General features: G+C 38.4%; 2 protein-coding genes across 7 annotated transcripts in view; one reads left to right on the forward strand and one right to left on the reverse strand.

The window, feature by feature from the left end:
• Positions 1–7,784, reverse strand: part of Qm (geranylgeranyl pyrophosphate synthase quemao) — a 36,380-nt gene extending 28,596 nt beyond the window's left edge. Inside the window, exons 1-5 of one of the 2 annotated variants that reach the window (XM_070670457.1) lie at positions 7,570–7,784; positions 7,276–7,407; positions 6,910–7,183; positions 4,710–5,016; positions 4,549–4,594 (exon numbers count right to left, since the gene is read on the reverse strand). In XM_070670457.1, the coding sequence (XP_070526558.1) occupies positions 4,549–4,566 (18 nt within the window). In that variant the 5' untranslated portion in view covers positions 4,567–4,594; positions 4,710–5,016; positions 6,910–7,183; positions 7,276–7,407; positions 7,570–7,784. Of the gene's footprint in view, positions 1–4,548; positions 4,595–4,709; positions 5,017–6,909; positions 7,184–7,275; positions 7,466–7,569 lie in introns of those variants that run through there. The other variant, XM_070670458.1, reaches the window with a different exon arrangement.
• A 695-nt stretch (positions 7,785–8,479) lies between these two features.
• Positions 8,480–21,524, forward strand: LOC139110588 (solute carrier family 41 member 3). 5 transcript variants are annotated; one of them, XM_070670431.1, is made up of 14 exons: positions 8,480–8,682; positions 8,976–9,065; positions 9,333–9,512; positions 9,625–9,990; positions 10,200–10,347; positions 11,916–12,544; positions 15,231–15,344; positions 15,527–15,778; positions 17,311–17,585; positions 18,163–18,487; positions 19,084–19,375; positions 19,501–19,706; positions 19,789–19,937; positions 20,033–21,524. In XM_070670431.1, exons 8-14 carry the CDS (start codon positions 15,529–15,531, stop codon positions 20,210–20,212), a joined length of 1,677 nt encoding a protein of 558 aa, XP_070526532.1. In that variant the 5' UTR covers positions 8,480–8,682; positions 8,976–9,065; positions 9,333–9,512; positions 9,625–9,990; positions 10,200–10,347; positions 11,916–12,544; positions 15,231–15,344; positions 15,527–15,528; the 3' UTR covers positions 20,213–21,524. The 5 variants fall into 5 exon arrangements, with proteins under 5 accessions (XP_070526532.1, XP_070526531.1, XP_070526530.1 ...); XM_070670430.1 differs by having other exon boundaries at positions 9,333–9,455; XM_070670429.1 differs by having other exon boundaries at positions 8,976–9,247; positions 9,333–9,990.
• Positions 21,525–22,092: the final 568 nt, after the last annotated feature.

A 22,092-nucleotide genomic window follows, 5' to 3' on the forward strand; every position in this document is an offset into this window, starting at 1 on the left:
TTTCTCCCTTCTCGCCGATTTACACAATATTTTGGAAATCCTTTATAAGATTTTGCTTCTGTATCTCCCCATCTTGCACCGCCGTCGGCTTAGCTCGTGTACGCGCTATTGTTGGAACCTTCACGGTCCCTTTCGCAACGACGGACGACGCCAGATGGGTGAGGCGCGTCGATCATGAAGAATCGACGCAAAAAAAAAGTTTGTAAAACACCGCGGAATTTGTGAAATTAGGGTTGACGCCACGTGAGAGGAACGTGAAAACGTGGAAGAGGCCGGAATCCCTGAGCGACACGTGTCACGTTTTTTTTTTCTTTTCTTTTTTTTCTTTTTTTTTTCCGTACGTCTCTTTAAGGCAGGAAAGGTGATAAAGCGGCGAGAGCGGAGCTTCAAGGGATTTGTGAAGGGTTGAAGTTTGAGATTTCATTGCGCGAATATATATACAATACTTCGAATGCTTCGTACGCTTCTCTATCGAAAGATTAAATCCAGATAAATTCGCCTCCGTTTAATTAATTTAGTTTATCTTGTCAATAATTTTTTATCTTAGGGAAATCTTAATTTGAAGATTAATCTGATTGCTCGCAAAGCCGTTTTCGAAAAGAAAGTAAACTATTATTCAACGATCAACGGGGAATAAAATAAAATTTATCATACTACGTTGAAGTCACCGAAGGAGCGACGCCACATTTTTTTTTAGTTCCATATATCGAAATTACTTTTTTTTTTATTTTTTTTTTTATTTTAAAGCTATACTTCTTTTTTGCGTAAATGATAACGAACGCAGGACGACGCTATTAACCACAATAAGTTCGCGATACTTAGTTGGTTATATCTATTAATAACTTGGAAAACTGCAACAAGCGGTCACGATAAACTTTTCCAAATACGTGATAACAACGACCTTAGAAAATATAACTACACGCACCAATTAAACACGTTACGCATACAAAATACGTAAGATAATAAAATGAAAATGCCTAATAAATTTTCCTCAAGGATAAGCCTTGTATTTCACCAATTATCAGTGTCTGTTTCGAGTTAAAAATTAAATTTCCCCCGGTCCATACTTCATCGATTAATTTTTATTTGCACAAGAAATTAATCGCGAGACACAATAAATTATGAAATAACAACTTCGCAGAAGCTCCTTTTTTTTCCCCCTTTTTTTTTTTCTTCCCGCGAAGTAAATTGCGTCGTTTAAAATCGTGAAAAATACAATCGTTGCACCGCGTCTCTTTGTTTCCTACGAGCGCGCCTTTGGAAATTTTCCGAGCCTCTATCTCCGACACCCCGTAAATGCCGTACGTGGCCGTGACAACGTTTCGTGTGACGTAACCGTGCGGTATGCCAGTCCTCAGGAATCGCGTGGCTACCTCAGCATTGAATTTTTACAAATTTATCTTCACTTATTGTCAGACATCTGGGGAGATGACGCGCGCGGAGCGTTCGCGCGATGAAACGCTCGCGGTTATCGCGGCGTTTATCAAAGATGACCTTGCGCGGCAAAGGCAGACTAAGGTTTCGCGTCGCGCGAAGAAAAATTCAGTTCCTATTATATTGTAAACGGCTAGGTTCCTAAATTGAGCTTTATCGAGCGACACGTCAGGTTTAGTCCGGTCGGAATAGACTCGTTACGTCGAACAACGACGGCCCCGATAGAACTGGACCAACCGTATCCTATTCGTGCGCGCACATATCGATGCACGCCACTCGATCGATGAGCGTAAAAAAAAAAAAAAAAGGGGTATCGAAACAACGCCGCCCGATTTACATAACAATTTCACGTGAAAGAGAATCTCGTTCGGGAAAATAAGAATCCGTTCGAATATTCTATTCGGCTTTGACGCAAATAGCGAATACGTTTCGTTTCAAGTTTACAAAGCTGGACAGCTTTGAGTCTACTTTGAGGAAAGAATAGAAACCAATTAACTAGCGGTCTTCTATAATTACTTTTTTAAAGAGAGAACTGTCATATTTGTCATTGGAAGAAAAATTTACTTTGAGCTATCTCTTAAAAGATGATGCGTCCTTGATTTTAATTAAAAAAAAAAAAAATAAGAAATTTTCCCTATTGTTCTTTTTTCGCTCGTCGATTTAATAAACGTGATCGTATGTGCGCGATGTTCTAAACTTAAGTATTACTAAGAAGATGATGTAGAAATTAAGGAACGTAATACGTAAAGCATGTACATGTACAATGTGTAAGTTTCGAGGATAATCAAAATTAGTGATTAATCGACGGAGAGCGATACCGCAAGGAAAAAAAAGAAAAAGAAATCTAGCCGACAAGGCGATAAGATACTTAAATTAATACGATCGTAAGCATCACAATTCAGGGTCCCTAGATACTCCTATCCTTGACCGACAACGGGAATAGCATAATTAAACTTGTCTACTGACTAAACGAAAAGGAAAAAAAAAACAAAAAAAAAAGGGGGAAAAAAAAGGAAGAAAAAAAAAGTACAAGTGTGACGATATCGGATCGAGGCACACACACATACTTACACGTGACGAATTATTAAATATACCGGTCGTAATGCGAATTAGGATATGTACATAGTAAAAACTGACCGTGAAGAGTTACCGTAATCTTTTACGTTACTTTGCAGGATACAGTTATCGCGAGACGTACGCAACGCGACGCTATCGAAAGACTGCAATATAGTTGTGTGACAAGTTCATAATTTTCCGGTCTTATCTCTCGACACCGCGGAGTATTTCTTATATCTTATTATCAAAATTCATAAGTGTGCAACGGAGATAAATTGCCTAATTCGTAACTGCGCAACTGTGCGACGAATGTAAATTAATAAAAGGCAGCGTTTTTTTTTTCTTACAAAGCGGCTGGAACGCCTAATATTTTTCAGACTCGGAATGTATAAACAGATGTATGATCAGACGATCATTCTTACTCATATTTTTTTTCTTCTTTTTTTTCTAACGTTGTCCAGGAAAGAAGAACGCAACCGCGAGTCTATCTTCGCGATAGGACGGAATCGCGTGATTGAAGAAGTCCTGTCGTACAATTATTGCCAAAGTCCTTCTCGACGACGAGAAATTAGTTTTCAAAACGCCCTGCCAACGTTTTTTAGATCGGTAAGACACACGCAGATATATCGTACGTAAGCTTTTGTACGCGACACGAGAGTTTTCGTAAACAGAGACGATATCGATCGATTTATTACGGTAATCGCTACCCCTCCCACTCTTAAGCGTAACGATAATTTAGCGTGTAAGAACAGCAGCAAAACGAACGTTCCTATTATAATGCTTTCATCTACCGTATATATTTATACATATTTATGCGATAGTATAATTATAGCGTTTATACCGTATTCTCTACGACGTTTTTCGTTTTGGTATTTTCAGAAAGTGACAAACGATATTAGCTGTACGGTAAGTTTAACGCGCTCTAACTGAGATTAAGAATTATTGTGTATTTATATCTGTGAGATATATACATATATATAGATAATTATATAAATATAAATATATATATATATAAAGAACTGAGAGTAACATGGTGATGTATGCGTGGTTAAATTAATTAGAATGAGAAACTATTGCGAGAGAGTGCACGCGTCTTCTGTAACTGGTTTGTGTAAAAGAACAGTGTGCCAGTATATTGTAAACCTCACTTCACTTACAAATTTATATACCTAACGACGATTTTTGTATTTTAATTAAAGAGCCTAATCGATGGGTGGAGAAGAGATAGATCAAGATATTTGATATGCAAATTTAATACGTAAAGTGCCGGGCCGCTAGGCAACGAGATTTCTTTTACACAAATTAGATATGTGATATGGACGGAGAGTGTGCTGTGCTTCGGTGTCAAAAATAAAAAAAAAAAAATAATAAAAATATTTTTACCTTCGACCGAGAGATATTTTTGAAACACGTACGATCGTGACGACGATTTCGTCATAGAGGTAATTTCTTTCGCGTGCATCTGTGCGATTTACCTATACATATATATATATCTCTCATTCGTGCACATTTTTTTTTTTTTTTTCGGGGGGCGGCGGCCCGTTGGCCTAATCGCCGACGAGCGACTGAGGGTACAAAGTGTGTATGCGGGTGAGAGGGAAATGAAAGGCGCGGTATAAGCGGAGGAGAAATCCAAAATCAAAATATTCAAAATCAAAATTACATTGTAAGTTCATAGAGATTGTTCGTCGGATAAATATTATTTGTTAGCCGAGAATAGTTGGACACGTCCAATAATATAGTCTAACAAACATTAAGCTCGTTGTTTCTTTTTATCCCACCCACATTTCCTGAGCCAAAGATTTTTTTATAGACGACTTCGAAAGGGAAATCCCCGACGTCGTATTTCGGAAATACCAAGAGACGGAAAGAGGGACGAATGCAAAACGAGGCAGCTGCAGGAATACCGAATTTAAGCAAATTGCGAGATGAATGGTAATGCAAGTTGATTTACGTAACGACGGAATTTTATGTAATACTGGAAGAAACCTACGCGCGCGCTATTTTTTAAGGGACCCTAATAACAAATAATGAGAAAAAAAAAATCGTGCGACTTACCAAACACTGCATGAGCATCAGCGGAGTTGTCGAGTTCTGCAGTTGACTGTAACATAAAAAAGAAAACATTAATATAAACGTGCCAATTAATTAATAAAGTTGATAAAAAAAATTTTTTTTTTTTTTTAATTAAAGATTTTATTTAAAATATTTATACTTACTTAAAAGTTGCTCCGCCGATGCAGGATGCCCGTCCCGGGCCTGCTCCTCCTCTCAGATGGGACGTGACGAGTCGTCCTTCCGCGCACAAGTCACTCGCGAACACTCCGACCGTGATTTTATTATTCGCGAATATTACTCAATTGTCAATTTCGCGCGGTTCATACTCGGTACTCGCGTTTAAAGAAGTCGAAAAAATTCCGCCCGAATACTCAACGAACTCCCGGGACGACCGACGAACCAACCGGCTGCGGTTCGTATAATTAATATTTTCGGCGGTAACGACACTTTCGTTGAAAGTGGATGCAGCTGTAACAAAATAAAAAAAAAATATATATAATTTATAATAGGGATATCGAGTTTCCCCCCCCCCGCCGTTGAACGCTTTTGGAAATAAAATTGCGTTATTACTTTTTGTATTAACAATCTGCTTAACCCAGATAATACTAAGCGAGTGAACCAGTTATCGAATAAACGACACTTCTGTACATCAAAGTAGAAGAGTATCGATAAAAGCCGCGATAAATCACATGTCTGATAAACCGACGTAAGTGACAATGGAAAAAGAGATTAATCATTGAGTCATTTACGTCACAATTACGAATAATCCTCACGTCGTATAAAAAATAATAAAAAAAAAAATCCGGTAATATAATCTCCTCTTCCAGATCTGTCTAGCGACACGCGATTACATTTCTCATGCACTTTTAAAAATCTTTAATACGACACGCGACAGAAAACTATTTCCTGTTTTGCATAATAAGCCTGGAAACGCGCGTTCGTGACTCGCTTTGGCAGAAAATAACGTAGCAACAATTTCAACAACAAAAATAAATTACGCAAAATTTTATTTCGACACGGGGACTGGTTATTTTTTTTTTTTTTTCAAGTATTCCTAAGAGTCTTTTTTTTTAAATACTCCCCAGCTCCGAAGTAGAAAAATTTTATTTAATTACCGTGATAATTATAAAATTCTAAGAAAGTAATATAAATTCTTTCACACGACTGGAACGTGCGGTAAAATTTCATTCCTCCGCCGAAGCATCTTCCTTACACATTTCCGAACGTATTATTCCTGTCTAAGAATCTTATCAATGGTACAATAACGCGCGAAAAATTCCAATCTCATGCGTCGAATTACAAACTACGCGGGCTTGAATACATACTCGATACGTCGAATTCACTTCGTTACCGCACGAGAGAGAAAAAAAAAAGATAAACGTTTCTGCAAAATTACATTACGTGTACGAGGGCGGTAGATCGACAGACACAATGACGTTATACAACAAATATTATTATTATCGCGCACCGTGAAGAATTACCGTGCGACGCTGCGAGCGAGAGTGAACCTTACACGGAAAGTTTCACGGCAGGAACGCGAACAATTATCTAATTCATTGTTCGATTATAAAATAAACGGCGGAAAATTATACGGACGGGGCAGCGTACCGTGTCCTAAAAGTTAGCACAATGATAATCACGCCGCGTGACACTTAATCTTAATATTTGGTTATTTACGTTTATATTTGTCGAGTAACCGGTATTGTCAGCTTTAATTATCGTGCCGCATCGCGGTGAAATGAAACGAAACGAGCGGAAGACAAGCGTGCGCGATCATTGCTTGCTTTAAGAATTTTATCACCGCGTAATTTCTCATAGTATCCATCATCCAAATACAGTTATTATCTAGATTCCTAGATAATGGCAATGGAATTTCGAGTGTCTGCGACGGTTTTTCAAGGTAAAATACGGTAATGTGTATTAAAACATTTTATAATTTACTACGGAGTTTACGTAAAGAACACGGGCGAGGTACGTCACCAATCGTCATGACCCAATGACATATTTAAGATTGCTACAACCTACATTTCTGAACAATAATAATAATTCAGATAATTAACGGTATACTTTTGTCATGTTATCGACGTTTATTATCGTTGAAAATCTTTTATATCACTATTGCGAAAGTCGTACCTATCTCGTTTAAGTATCTTGCCACATCAATTGCTATGCAGTGCAAACAAATTTTACAACTGCTTTATCACGTACTGTAGACGGCGGTAAATCCGGCGAATACCCCCAGATTCATTTTCCTTCAGCAAATACGATTGCAAAGTGTATTGTAAGTTGCGCATATACGCGCGAATCATCGACAGCGAAATGCAATTTCAAGCAATTGCAAAAAACAAATTTTGTACTTACCGGTCCGACGTGAAGCAGGAGTCCGACGTGGAGCAAGAGTCCGACGTGAAGCAGGAGTCCGACGTGCTGCAGGAATCCGACGTAGAGCAGGAGTCCGACACGTGCAGCAGGAATCCGACGTGAAGCAGGAATCCGACGTGGAGCAGGAGTCCGACGTGAAGCAGGAATTCGACGTGCAGCAAGAGTCCGACGTGCAGCAGGAGTCCGACGTGCTGCAGGAATCCAACGTGGAGCAAGAATACGACGTGTAGCAGGAATTACAGCCATCATGACGCTGTAACAAAAAAATAAAACATTTAATTGTAGAGCTTGAGAGAATATTTACTGTTAAAACAAAAATGTACACTTAATTAAAGTAATGCTTACTTTGAGGTTGCTTTCCTGAAGCAAACTGCCTTTTCGAGGCCTCCTTTCAAGATATCCGAGACGACTTGGATGTCGGGTCGTGGTCCTTTTTCCTCACACGGCGATATGTTTGCTTTTTCTTTGGATTTCCACCTAAACAAAAAAATAAAAATGCTTTTCAATAAGCTATTTGCCATTTACTACGAGGTTAGACTCGTGAGAGCAAATATCTTTATTATATAAAATCAATTAATCAACGTGTAATAAGAATACAGATGTAGAACACGAGAAATGAAAATTAATATAAATAATTACAATTTCATGAATAATCTTTCGCCCAAAGATCGTCGCAAAAGGTAGCTCGCATTGGCCGACATCTTAATTCGTCACACGACATTATTTTTAGTGCAGAACGACGTCCTTGACTGTCGGCAGGTGAAGACCAATGTCTCGATGTGTCGGTGTTACAATTGCGAGAGTCGTCTACTGAAAAGCAGATATAGCATGTGCTTTAGCAGCCGCGGTTAGCGTGTGTAACCTCAAGGTGATATGCGTCGAATCATACACAAAACGCCGCAACACATGTATCGCGGAGCGCTAGTTACCAACGATTGCGGGAGAGCGAACAGGGAACGCGCCCCACCACTACTTACCTCGTACTCGGCGGCCGGTGGAGGGGATGGAGAGAAAAAGTCACGTACGCTTGCCGCCGTCGCCGCAGCAAACGCTATTACTGCTTTTTTTAATGTATGCACACCGCTCCCCCACCTTCCCCCAAACGTCTTGGCCGGCCGCAGGAACTTTCTGCATTATAAAAGAACACATATAATTAATTCTGAAAGCTTCCTAACGCGCTTGATAGCCGATAGACAAATATGAAAGCGACGATGACGCGCAAGCCACGGAGCAAGCGTACGTACGCCGCCCGTGCGCCAACTTTTGCGTGTCCTTCTCGAGCGCTACGCACTTAATGAGTAAAAAATATATTACGCAAACCGATTGTCTTATCGAATATTACAGATATTAATACATTACGAGCTTACAGCCGGTAGATGCGTCGCGATATTCGTTGATCAAGGGCTGCTACGTCCGCTACGTCGAGTTCCCGGTTGAAGAACGACAGCCATTTGCTTTCAATGCTACCAATCTGCATTTTTACCATTCGCGGCGCTCGCGCCATCTCCCGCAGCGCGTTCAGGAAAAATACAGGTGGTAGTACCGAGCATAGTAATGACCGTGGTAGTCATCGTCGCTTGTTTCATCGAAGTTTATTCGAAGCGCGTCTAACCCGAAATCATAATATTATAAATGAGCCCAAGTATGGCTGTGAATAATTCCAAGCTTATTATTGTTTGTACGCGAATCAATCGACGCTACGGCACCAGTGAGTGCTCATCGCTGTCTACAACAACAGGTGGTACATTCAAGGTTTGCATGCTAACCTAATTTATTACGGGCCCAGTTTCACCAACGCGAGTACATCAAATCTGATTGTCTTTCAGGGTTGCAACTGATGTTTTAATATGACGTTTTACAAACCAATAAATTTTTTTACGACGTTTTTACGTCCGGCAGTTGCAGTCCTGAAAGTTAACCGACCGATTGAATTAACTTGCATTGGTGAAACCGGGCGTAGCTCTGATAATGTGTCCGGAGTATTACGTGAAAAAGTAACTTCCTGTTGAGCGATAATTGTTGCGAGAGGATGCACTTTCTTCCAGACAGACATGCGATACGCATTGCAATTGTAGCTGTGAATCAATACCGATACAATTCCGATCAGTGGACTCGTTTCTTGGATAACACTTGTGGTAAGTAACCGAGTTGTTACTCGATTCTACATTCGTCTCTTTCGGCATAAAACTTTGCTACGGCTTCTGATAATTAATTGCGAACGCCTGGAATGATAAGAACAGCAGAAGATCAATGGCAATTTTATAGATTTATTAAGTAACGCAACGTAATATTTGTTTCATCATTCTGGGTATTATTCGTAAGTAAATTTTACAATTAAACATTTTATTGTGTAATAGAAATTCATGTTGACTAATCGCTGAATTTTTCTTTTGAATTTCCAGAGTTCTTTTCTGACGTGCACAATTTTCCTAGAACAGATCCTTATCTCTTCAGTTTCTATTTCCCTAACATAATTTTCTTTTCATAAAGAGTTAAAAATGAACGAGGAAACGAGATGTTAACTGGTAACAAAATTTATTATTACAAATTCTGTATTAATAAATCAGGATTTATTAATATTCGTAAGACTTTCACGTAATATATACAATTTTTATGATAAGATTGCTTATTAAAAATTGTCTACCATGTAATAGAAAATATTCTTTTTTAAACCTGTGCTTTTTTTTATTCCAGTCAGGCTACATAATTGCCAATCAAAATTGTGACTTTAAATCGGACAGGTGCAATTGTTGTTAATGATTATTCGCGGTGCAAAATGACATCGGTGCTGCCGGATGACGACACGCGCGTAATCACTCGCGTGTAATTACGCATGGAAACGATTTACGATTACTTATGCGACACCCGGACACGGTGTTTCCCCATTTTTGATGGTTACGAGGCAGCCGTGAGTATTGCGTAAAACTGCGTGTCTAGTTTGCCGATTGCGTGGCCGAACGTCACGGCCGATACAATATAAAATTCATAAGACACACGCGGAAACATAGGGCTCATATACATTGTTGATGAATGAGCGGACTTGAAGCAAATGTGTACAAGGTAATTCACTCGTCACGTACTGCAATATTTTGGCATAATGTTTTTTAACGATTTTTTAATAAATTATTTGTAACACGTTTTAATTCACAATTCATGGGAATGCGTTATTCAATTGAAATATTCGTGGAAATTTTATTTACAATATTACTGCATTAAACGTTTGTTCTTTATTTCTTTTATTTTATTAATTCATATTCTTACTTTAAAAGGTGACCACTGATGGGTCGATCATGGCAGGTAAAAGATGTACGGTACAATAGACGTAACGGTATTCACAACCAAGGAGATTAGCCTCATAAAAAAGGCATATTTATTATGCGAAAGTCCATTAAGTAGCAGTTCTTTTAAATAATTATCGTAAGTAAAAAAAAAAGAAATTATTTTCCTACTTTAAGTTTTTAAGGTTTGATAAAAAGCACATTCTTGAAGGAATGCGAATTTATTATTACAAAGAAAAATATGCACGTCAAAGAAAGAATGAAGTCGCTTCTCTTTTTTCGTGAATTGAAAGGAAATCCATTATTCACTTACCTCGCGGTATTAAAGTTTCCTCAGAACTTTACTGTTGAACAGCAATTTTAATTAACTGAATGCATTTTCAGCTTTTATACAATTTCTTTTGTAACCGATTTTAACTTGATACATTTTCTCTAACAAAAAGAATTTATAAAGGCACCATTAGCAAGCCGTCGATTCGTCACGCTTAGCATTATTGTTTCAAAGGACCTCTCTTTTTTCTCAATTACAAGTTGAGCCTGGCCTCGGACATAAAATATTTAGTTTCTTATTCGTTGCTCGTAGCAAGTATGCCTCAGCTCAGTTTCCTTGTAACTTCAGTCTCGTCAAGTGCATCGCGAAGGTCTAAGTCAAGTGGAAGGTTCGTACGTCCGTTTACTGTCCGTAAAAAAAAATATTTATTAAAAACTGTCGTCCCGCGTCGCTCATGTAACAGTGTAACGACTTCGTGATTCACTCTTTACGTCGCATTGACGGCCGATTCAAAATAAATGCATCGAAACTTAATTAATTATTCGCCGTGACGAAAATAACTCGATGTCGCTTACGTCACACTTAAGTAATAATCGTCAACGTTCGTCGCCGTGGGCGGGTAATAAAAGGTTCACGCGCTCGGCATTCGGAATTAGCTACCAAAGATAATTGAAGGCACGCGATTCAAACATGTTAGGCACACAACCCGTCGCCTGTTAAAGATCTTTTAGAGGCTGAGGCGAGGATCTTCCTGCGAAACGTTTTAAACGGTCAAGCACCTGTAAAATATATAAATAATTCGTACGTCTGTCTATCTTTGAAAAAATGATATTCTCTAAAGGAATATTAATGAGCGTTTACGTCAAGTCGGTGAATAATAGTTAGCGGTCTTAAGTCTATTAAATCGAATTAGCTTTATATCATTTATTGACATTAGTAGGAAAATGAACGTTTAAGTGATTATAATTTATCAACGGTATTTCCACTTTATTGTCACATAAATTTCCGGATTATTAATAGTGAATAGTGAAATCTCGTATTACGTTTAAATTCATCGATTAATCTTAACTTTGTTACACAAATTTATTGAGAATAATGCAATATCTTTTCAACGTTTTTAATTATGTAAAAACTATCGCATATACTATGTTTCATAATGTAAGTAAACTTCATCATCACCTTTTAATTTAACTCGTACAATAATGACTAGCAATCAACGCTGTTCGTGCCAGAAAAAAAAAGAAATTAACAAAAATGTTGACGTAATAGAAAATTAAATAAAAATTGCATTACTTGTCACATTGTTACTTAAAAACGAAGTAGACATTTTCAACCTCATTTTACAACACTGACTACAAAAAAAAAATCTCTGCAATAAATAATAAAATCCATAAAATGTTGGGCATATAATACGTCAAATGTTTGTTACATTCTAGGAAGAGAAAATCCGGATTCCGTAAAATTGCATAAGCGGGTACGTCCCCGTAATTCCCGACAGAGCCTCCGCTTCCCTGGAGCCCGGTCGGTGATGCTTCGCACCAAGAGTTAAGTGGGAAATTTCGAGCAAATCGCGAATCAATCTTTAAGCACACGCAGTTCACCTTAGGATCGGGCTCCCACCTACCGCCGACGAGATAGCGCACGTGCATACGTCGACACGACGAGGTAGACGCACGAGCGCCCGAGTACAAGTAGGAGCGCTAACAATCGAGCTGTGCGGCTTCTTTTTATCAGTCAAGCCGAACCGTGCGCGGCACACGGACACCTACGCGCTCCGAAAAATCTAACGTCGGGGCAAGAAGCTTCTTCCCCCAGGTGCGCTGTAACACTTAATAACGCTGGAAATCTTAACAGAGTGCTCGTACCTGTTGCGGACGGCTTCGTGCGAGTCTTGCGGAGGAACGCGCGTGGAACGTTGGGGGTGTGAGATACCCGTTCGCGACCCGACATCAAAGCCGTCGACCGGATTGCCGGTACCGTCGCCAACGTCAACGAACACTCCAGAAACGAGGGCTACATCGGCGAACTTCGACACGCTGGCGCAAATTCGATGTGAGCTTTCTACGTAAGTAAAAAGCCGCATTATCACCTTTTATCAGCGACGGTGCAATCCTAAGAGCTTTGTTGTTGGATTATCACAAAGTCCCGACGACAGTCAGACAGATGGACGGCTGATAAAAGTAGTGAAAACGAGTAATATTTCCATTAGATTTGAAAAGTGCATGTTAATGTGGGTCTCCACGAAAGTGCACGCGAATCTTTATCTGCGCTGAACAGTTAATTATTTAATTACTCGGCACATAAAAAGTGACAGTCTTTTATATATCTAGAAAAAAATATAAAACGAGTGAAACTGCGTAACTATGGTTATACAATTATAGCACACAATTTGTGGCGCTTTAAAGTTTTTTTTTTTTCTTTTAACTTTAAGCTGCAAATAGATACAAAACTAAATAGCCAGTCGATAAGAAAACAATTTTTAAAAACTAGTAAAGATACAGTTTAATTTATTTAATTTTTTTTAAGTATGCGCGCAGCCGTACCTTCTTTTTTTCACGACAAAACAAAGAAACATCTTAAACTCTTAATGACGAATAATCTATGCAAAGAATACACGTAGAAAACGATTATCTCTCACGAAACCGCAATTTTCAGTGCGCAAGTTATCTTGAACAAAGTCTAAAGTAGAAGGATGTTATTTATCTGTTGACTCTCTTGTGAAAGAATTATATCGGATAAAATTAAAATATAGTGTCACAACGTAAAATGTTTCATTGTTAATTACAACAATAATTTATAAAGTAATTTTCCCGGTCGTTTAATTGAAATGTATAATTGATAACAAAATTGATACGCTTCCTCGCAATTAAACTAGCGTTACATTTAATTATATAATAATTGCATAAAAGAATAATCATAATTATCACGCTTATCTTTGTTACATATAAAGTTATATTTATAAGAATACGCCTAGCGCACATCGAAACAAATTATATTAAAAGTAGCGATCCATCAAACTCAGTCAATGATCATCGATTACTTATTTCGTCGAATTGAAGGCGGTAATTAACGTTGCGAGCGATCTATCAAAATTAAGCGAGCCCACTGAAATTTCGAGGAATAGAAAAAAAGTTAATTACCGTACTTTCCCCGTTACTTATTACTTCCGCTATTTAATAAGTTTTTATTTATCGCCGTTTTAACCCGTCAGTTAACAATCGGTCTCGAACTCATTACACCGCGTCCACGCAATTAACTCGGTTCGAACCGAGCCTTCTATCTGTTTTTGCTGAATCTTCCGTAGGCCGGGCGTAGTATAAGGCGCACGCGTCCCTTTTTTCGCACACGCACGCGTAATTTAGTTCCCGCGACACGTGCGATCAAATTAAATCGCGTCGCGAGAGAGATTCGGTTGCCTCTATCACCCCAAAGGTACGATCGGATTAAGTCGCGTCGCTCCCGCTGATTCTGCATATTGCGTTACGAAGTGCCTGAACCGTCGAGACTCCACCACGCTCGCTGATAGGAACCACGGCTTGATTAACGATACCGCTATCAATTACCAAAGACAAAATATCACTGCTTTTACTATTAATAAGTAAGATCGAGATCCCAAAGGAAAAACTACTTTTGTTTTATCACGCGACAAACTATTTTCTGATGAACATTGATACCTTTAGATTTTTCCTCGTATTATTTATTTAAAAAAAAAAAGCACTCGCGAGAAACGAAACAAATAAAGATAGAAAAAATTTAATCTGTAAAGTGCACGCAAAAGTTTTTCGACATTTTTTTTTTACGCAGAAAAGCGGATATTACCGAAATTAACAAATATATTGTAGGTGCGTTTTAAATTGTATAATAATCGCGCGATTGTATTTGCCGCTTAATAATTAAGAACTGATAAAGTTCGAGGAAGTCGGACCGTCGCTCTAGAAATACAAAGTATTATATATGATTAAAAAAAAATAATTTAATTATTCGCCATTTAATCACGATGATAAAGAGTATCAATATTTATTCCGCTTTGTAGAGCGTACCAGTCGCTACGTTTGCTTCTTTATGCAATTTTTAATTTAAAGACGTTTAATAGCTCCTTCCTCGTAGCTTTAATAGGTGGAAACGAGTGCCAGCGATAATGCTCTGTTTTATGAACGACTCGTAATTCATATTGTGCAAGCACAAGTTAAACTGCATGTTAATCACGGTTAGCGTATCGATCGCTTCTGTATGACGGTTCTCGTTGATAATCAATTACAGCGTCGATTAAGTAAACCTAATAAAATGAATTACACTATCGATTTTGTCTGCCACCGCAAGTGTCTCGCGGCGTAAATGCGCGACGAGTTTTTAAAGTTCCATTATCGATTAAGCGGCCATAAAAGTTTCGCGACATTTAAATTACACTTTATGAAAACGGTGGGCTTGCATAATCACGATTCTCGAATTCCTGACCTCTCCTATCTTCTGGTTAAACATTTTTATATTCTCCGTTATTAATCTGTAAGTACGTCTTTCTTTTTTTTTTTTTCTTTTGTTTCTTGATAAACACGATGGTCTTGACAAGTAGACGTGCAATTGCGGTGGCTTCGTGTAGTCACGATAAACCGCAAATACGATAACAGTGTTAAAATCGCTAATACGTGAGTTTCCGATAACGCGTGCAAATCCGTTTGATTACCTGAGAAACTATTTTTTTTTTTTTTTAGATATCCCGGACAATTTGTAACGCGCGATTGCGCATTTTTTAGTTTTTGTAGGTCGAAGATCGCGCAAACAGGCCGATCAGACGTGAGATTGTCGCAGGTTGATCCTAAGGTTCACCGCACGTGCTATTGTAATACCGTGAGCCAGCAGCGAATTCGGTATGTACAAATTCTGAACTTTATTATAATTGTGCAAAAGAAAATTAGTCAGCCTTCGCAAATATTACAGAGACGTCTTAGCGAAACTTTCATACTTTCAGCTATTTTATTTCAATTTTTCTATTATAAAAATAATTTTTAGTAAGTTCAGAACGATTACTAAATTAACTGTTGCCTTTCAGATATGGTCGCTTTTCCGGATTCGACGGCTGAGCCGACTTTGGCGAACGGTACTGATCTCACGTCGAAAAACAGCGATGCGCATCCGGTTAACGATAGTAACAGAATCAGGGATGAGGCTTTTACTACGCCCCGTGTGACAATGCCGAATACGAAAGACACCTATACGCTGAAATTCGACGACGACAAGATCAATGACCAAAAGCTGAACGTGGACATTAATCTAGAGCCTGTTTTCGTGAAGAAAGTCGCCGGTAAGAAAGGTCAAGATTAAGACCCGAACGCGGCCGTACACCGAATCTCGCACGTGCGAGATAATTAAATACTTAAAAGTTTTACGCGCCGTTAACGAGGAACGATAAAGGTCGCTGAAAAATTGATAACGAGAGCGCCCGGCTCAGATATTTCACGGCGTACAAATACATTGTCCTTACGCCAATGTATCGATCGGTTTCGATTGCTATCGTAATTAATTAACGAAGATAAAGACCGTATCCGCATAACCCGTAGCTGTGGCATTGAAGTTTGAATTTATTTGAATACAATTATAACGCAGTTACAATTTTATACAAGGCGTACCCTCGCAGTTTTTTTTTTATCTCGCTCAAAATGCGTTTAACAACGGTAAACCGAAGGATAATATTTTCAATGGCAGAACAGATCGCTGAAATGACACGACACAATCGAACGCTGTTCAAAGACAATTCCGTGCACGTGAAAATCTGGAAAATTTCTTATCGTATTTCGCACGATATCTTTCCCGCTGTAATTTTTACCTGCTATTGTTGCCGAGTGGCGTGTCAATTGTTTAGTTAAAAAATTAGTCACCAAATATAATTGTAGCCTTCAACTGAAAATAATAGTTGCGCATTCATGCAAATTAAATGATATCGTGCTAGCGTGAAAATTACACGAATCACGCATTTGACGAACTTTTATCGTTATTAAAGTGAGCGCATATACCGTGCAAATGTACATATTTTTTTTTCTTTAGTATAACATTTTCACGCTGTAATTTTATTATTTGATGCAACGGAATTTTTCCGGCGCCAATTAAAGCCTGGTAAATTCCGAGCGACATAATCGTCGGGGGACAACACCGTCGTTCGTGTCGCTTCGCATCGCGAAACTCGCGTTAATTTCGCGCTCGCAGGAAACTAATAAAGTAGTCGTTGTCGCTGTCGCGGTGTGACAAATCGCTCGCGGATATGGTGGGGAAAGATCACACAACGCAATAACGATTACAACGATTACGTCGCGATATAATTTGATGATTTATTTTTTTTTTTTTTACTCGTTATCCGTCCCACGGAATTCAGAGTACCATAAACTCGCGCCAGTTTATAACGCTGACGCGCGGAAGAGACTTTTAGACCGCTTGGTAACGTTCGCGTAACACGAGTTTGTTCACGAAAGAATGACAGTGCAAGGAAATGCTGACAACCATCGGGAGACCGATCGTCAGTGAGCCTACCTTAAATCTCGCATTAAATTAATTAAGCGTATTATAGTTGCGCGAGTTAATTACAGTCTGAAAGTGTTGCCTCATGACGTCTTACAAATCGTTATTTTTCGCGTCTTAATTAAAGAAAAAAAAAAAAGAAAAGATAAAGAAACTTTGTAGCCAGTAATTATAGTGCTCGAATAAATTCAACAAATTACTTGATCGCTTTTCTCAATTGTAGCACGATAATAATTAGGATACTCATTGCGAACTCCGCTTGAATATTCCCGACTGTCTACTGAGTGGGATTTTACTTAACATGTACCGATCATGCGTCGACAGCCGGCTTGAAGACATCCGGCGGTGATAAAACGGACAAGAAAGACGCGCCCGGCGGAGGACATGGAAACGGATCTCTCTCCAGCGGCAGCTCCATAGTCACGATTTCGTCGGACGCCGCAGACCCCGACGCGGAACGTTATAAGGATCCGAACGGTCACGACAAAAAGAACATCAGAAACGAAAAATGGTTTCACACGATCTTTCAAGTATCGATACCCTTTTTCATCGCTGGTATGGGTACCATTGGTGCCGGTCGTGTCCTCACCATCGCAAAGGTAAAGGCTCCTCGAAACAGATTCTTGAACATTACAACTCATCGTCTTTGTTTCTTTACGTAATAATTTAATAAAGATATTTGTTTCAAGATAATCAATCTTTTATAAAAATTTAAAAAAAAAAAGAGAACGGTGTCGAAATTAACGCTTCTTCCAATATTTAATCTTCCAACTTATCGATACATTTTATCGGCTACGCGATGTGGAATATGGTCTTAGCACCGATTGCATAAACACTTCGAGTACTGCATTTTTGACACCGATTTCATATAGGCTTCAGAAAGATTACAGACAATCGTTGCGTTTTGTTGAAGAACCTGTTCTCAATCATCGAGGGCAAAGTACTCAAGTGTTATCGTAGGTTTATATAGGTAACGCCTTGAAATATTTTTTTTTTTTCTTAATCAAACAAATGCAATAATTATTTAATTACTTAATTAATCGAGCCCTATCTGTGCCATTTTATTATATATATTACGATTCGCGCATACTAATGCCACCTAGCATTTTTCAATCTATACTCATCGTGCGAATAAATTTACATTATATGTTTTAACGTCGGTATGTTTAATTTCAGGACATGCCTGCCTTCGTAAATGTCCCTCAACTACTAATTCTGACTACGGCTTTGCAAGGTCTAAAGGGTAATCTCGATATGTGCTTGGCGTCGCGGCTATGCACCCAGGCAAACTTAGGCAACATGAAAAGCCGGCGGGAGATCGTCAAGATGATCGTCGGGAACATCGCCTTGGTACAGATTCAGGCAATAGTCGCAGCGGTCTGTCTGTCGTTGTTCGGCATGATAGTGGGCATGTTCAACGGGAACGATTTCGAATGGAATCACGCGTTACTGCTGGCGGTCTCGTGCATGTGCACGGCGACCAGTTCCTGCTTTATCTTAGGTAAGCTATCCTCTCACCGCGGCCTGCTCATTAAACACCGGCACGACGCGCTAATAGCCTTTTACAGACTAATCTCTCGCGAATCGACACTCCCTTGAGGTAACCATTCGTCATTTACCGACAATTAACATTGGCAACGACTGTTATCGCAGCTCGCGATTCCATGCATTATATTAACAGATATTATCTTCTTTATTCACGATACCGGATCATAAATGATAATTATATGCCCGACCGGAGTAGACGGTGCTTTTTTTGCACGCGTTATTCGCCATATAGCACTGTCTGAGCTTCTTTTTTTAGCACCGTGAATATTTTTTTTTGTTATCGTCTCAGGAACTTTTCCGTTCGAGTGCGATAAAAATAATGTATGCATTAGTGCATTATCGTATTTTAAAAATTCTTGATTTATACTACTCATTGTCAATATTTTACAATATTTTCTTGCTCGGGATATTCTAATAAACTTTAAAATAACTGTCAGATAAACTAATCCTATTCTCTCTTTTTTTTTTTAGTATTGTTATAAATGTATTAAAACAAAATGTACTTTATTAGTGTTTTAAATTATTAAAACTGTTTTTCTTTTCTTATAGATTTTCTCATGATCGCCGTGATTATGTTATCCTATCGATACAAAATGAATCCGGATAATCTGGCAACTCCATTGGCAGCATCTATCGGCGACGTCGTGTCTATTAGTATTCTATCTACCATCGCGTCAGAATTTTATACTAGAATAGAAGAAGTATGGGTGTTATATCTTGTCTTCGCAGTGTTTATAGTGCTTATGCCAATTTGGATTGTAATCGTGCTGAAGAACAAGTATACCAGAAATGTATTAAAATCCGGCTGGGTCCCTATTCTGTCTGCCCTTTTAATTAGTGGGTTAGTAAAAATCATATTTTACCTTCTATCTTTTTTTGAAATTTTATCTTAATTGTTTGTTCTGAAATATTTAAGTTAATCTTTTTCTTATCTTTGAATTATTAATAAACTATTATATTTTTTAGTGGAGGCGGATTAGTTCTCGAGAAAATGATCAACGAGTTTCCAGGATCCGAAGCCTTTCAACCAGTCATTAACGGAATCGGCGGTAATTTAGTATCAGTTCAAGCGTCTCGAATGTCAACTATGTTGCATCAATCTTCTATCATGGGAATCCTACCACCGCATGACAAAATTTGGGTATTTCCGTGGACCGCGCTTTTCGTAGGGTGTAAGTATATTTTCTTGGACATGTATTTCTTAAATAGGAAGTATATCTAACATAATTTATATTCAAATTTCTTCACTATCAGCACCCTATGCCAAGACTGCTAGGCTACTTGTTACTATGGCGATCCCTGGTCAACTAATCTTCGTCTTCATCGCCGACGCATTAAATCCGGGCGATTGCCAGTTACACGCCTACTTCGTAATCTCTTACATAGTCGTTTCTGTAGTACAAGTAAGTAATGCAATTGTTGAACTACTTCGATTTTTAATTTTAACGGAATTGCAGCGGTAACGAGAAATTTTCTTTCTTTTTTTTTCTTTTTTCAGGTAATGATTCTATTGTATGTTGCGCATATAATTATTCACGCGATGTGGAGGTACAAAATCGATCCTGACAACTCGGCGATCCCCTACTTGACGGCATTAGGTGATTTAAGCGGATCGCTACTTTTGGCATTAGCTTTTGTCTTTGTATATAACATTAACAAACCGTACTGCGTCGAATAATTGAAACGTAAATCTGAGATAGAACTGAAATCATCGCACAAGACAAACAGATATGCACATGTAGCGTGGGGGAACCTTTTCCTGATTTTGTTATTACGGGAAGAAGATTGCTTCGCGCTATGAAAACAATTCGAGCAATTTATGCTTCGTGACGTAATGTAATTTGCAAAATTGAATGAGCAATGTTACGGAGCGAGATGCAACGAGGGAAATACTCAGATCACACACGTACACTGAGAAGCAGATATGGCATTTGCCGCGATGACGGCGGTTAGCGCATGACACTATCGTGATGTGCGTCGATCCTTGCGCGAGAAACCAATAGTTAATATACCACGAGACGCCGGCCGTTGACAGCCACCGAGAATTGAGGGAGAGAACGCACCCACCACCGTTTTCCCTGTCTTCTCGATCTCCATCTCCTGGGCCGGATCTAAAGGTCGCGGTATATTAACTATGGGTTTCGTGTGAAAGTCGACATCACGATAGTGTCATACGCTAACCGCCGTCGCCGTGGTTAATGCCATATCTGTCTCTCAGTGCACACATATATACATTTATTAACGATAATTCTGAAAAAAGAATTATTAGTTATAAGTCTGTTTCTGCAAACTTACAGCCGGCTGTGCACCACAAGAAATAATTACGAGCAGCATGATAGTTAACAATTCTAACACACGTTTCACGTTTTCACTGTCACGAAAGCGTGTCACAAATTTCTTGCAAATAAATAGGAACCTAGTCAATTTAATGGCAAACAAGACATACGTAAAAAAAAAAGTGCCTAAAGTACATTTAAAAGATATTTTAATTCGTCTAAGGGACCAAACTTCATCACCTGTACATTTTTTAGTATTTTAGAAGAACTGTAAGTAACTGCAATTCATCTTGATGAAAAATATTTATCCTTACGTATCCAATTTACAATAGCGATGTATTTTAACTTCAAGTAATTAATTATTGTAATTTGGAAAATTGTGGCAATGAAGAACCGGAGCCATGAATAAAGTAATCGAGCTGAAAGCCGGGAATTCCTGCATTTTTCATCTCGGGAGTCGCAAGACGTCCAAAGCGGTTATCTTATCGCGGCGAATGGGACACCATTTAATTGCGCAATCGCACAATTGCAGTGTAATTGCGGCTCAATTAAAGCGACGGCATCTTAGCTATATGTATATTATTAAAACAAGCGTTGATTGCCGCTCCTCGTAGCCTTACGCGCATACTTATTTAATTACGCAATGTAGTCTCCGGGACATGCTTTACGTAATACTCATATAATATCAAGTAATTAAACTGTGTTGATTATTTATATCTTTGAAGATTTAAGAAATTCACAGATCACTCGTCCACTCATAACACGTCAAACATTGTGGTAAAAATAATCAAAGCGCGTTGCTCACAAAAAATTTTATGAAAGTTTTTTTTTTAAACCTTATTGAAAAGAAGTTAAATTAATTTTTTATAAACGTTTAATAGCTTCAATAAGTTTAATGTGTATAAAACTAACGTAATGCAGAGTTCAACATGCTAAAATATGTAAAGCTCAAATTATAGAGAAAAGAAACTTTCAATCGTGTATAAAGATTTTTAGATGCAAATTATTTAGGAATATGCATTCATTCATATTTTGAAATAAATTTTTATGTATATTTGACTTGTGTTTTAAATAAAAATCCCTGTTTAATCATGAAACTCTTATTAATTTCTCCTATTTAAAACAAACGCGCGATTTAGCTATCGTCGTTGCAGCTTTTCCGCGACGCTGATTGGTTCTCTCGATTGCTTCATGCCAAAATCTTTAAAGAGATCAACTTCAGTCTAATTGTGGAACTTCGGGCGCGAAGACGTGTCGCTAATCGCTCCGCAATTTCGTGCAT

This window comes from Cardiocondyla obscurior, linkage group LG21 (genome assembly GCF_019399895.1).
Source record: "Cardiocondyla obscurior isolate alpha-2009 linkage group LG21, Cobs3.1, whole genome shotgun sequence".
In the NCBI taxonomy this organism is placed as follows: domain Eukaryota; kingdom Metazoa; phylum Arthropoda; class Insecta; order Hymenoptera; family Formicidae; genus Cardiocondyla; species Cardiocondyla obscurior.

Bases quoted from the DNA above. Each gene is read 5' to 3' on its own strand.
- LOC139110588 (XM_070670429.1), top strand. From the start codon at position 15,529: ATGGTCGCTTTTCCGGATTCGACGGCTGAGCCGACTTTGGCGAACGGT. The intron at 18,488-19,083 runs GTAAGCTATCCT...CTTTTCTTATAG, and splicing joins CAGTTCCTGCTTTATCTTAG to ATTTTCTCATGATCGCCGTG. The intron at 19,938-20,032 runs GTAAGTAATGCA...TTCTTTTTTCAG, and splicing joins TAGTCGTTTCTGTAGTACAA to GTAATGATTCTATTGTATGT.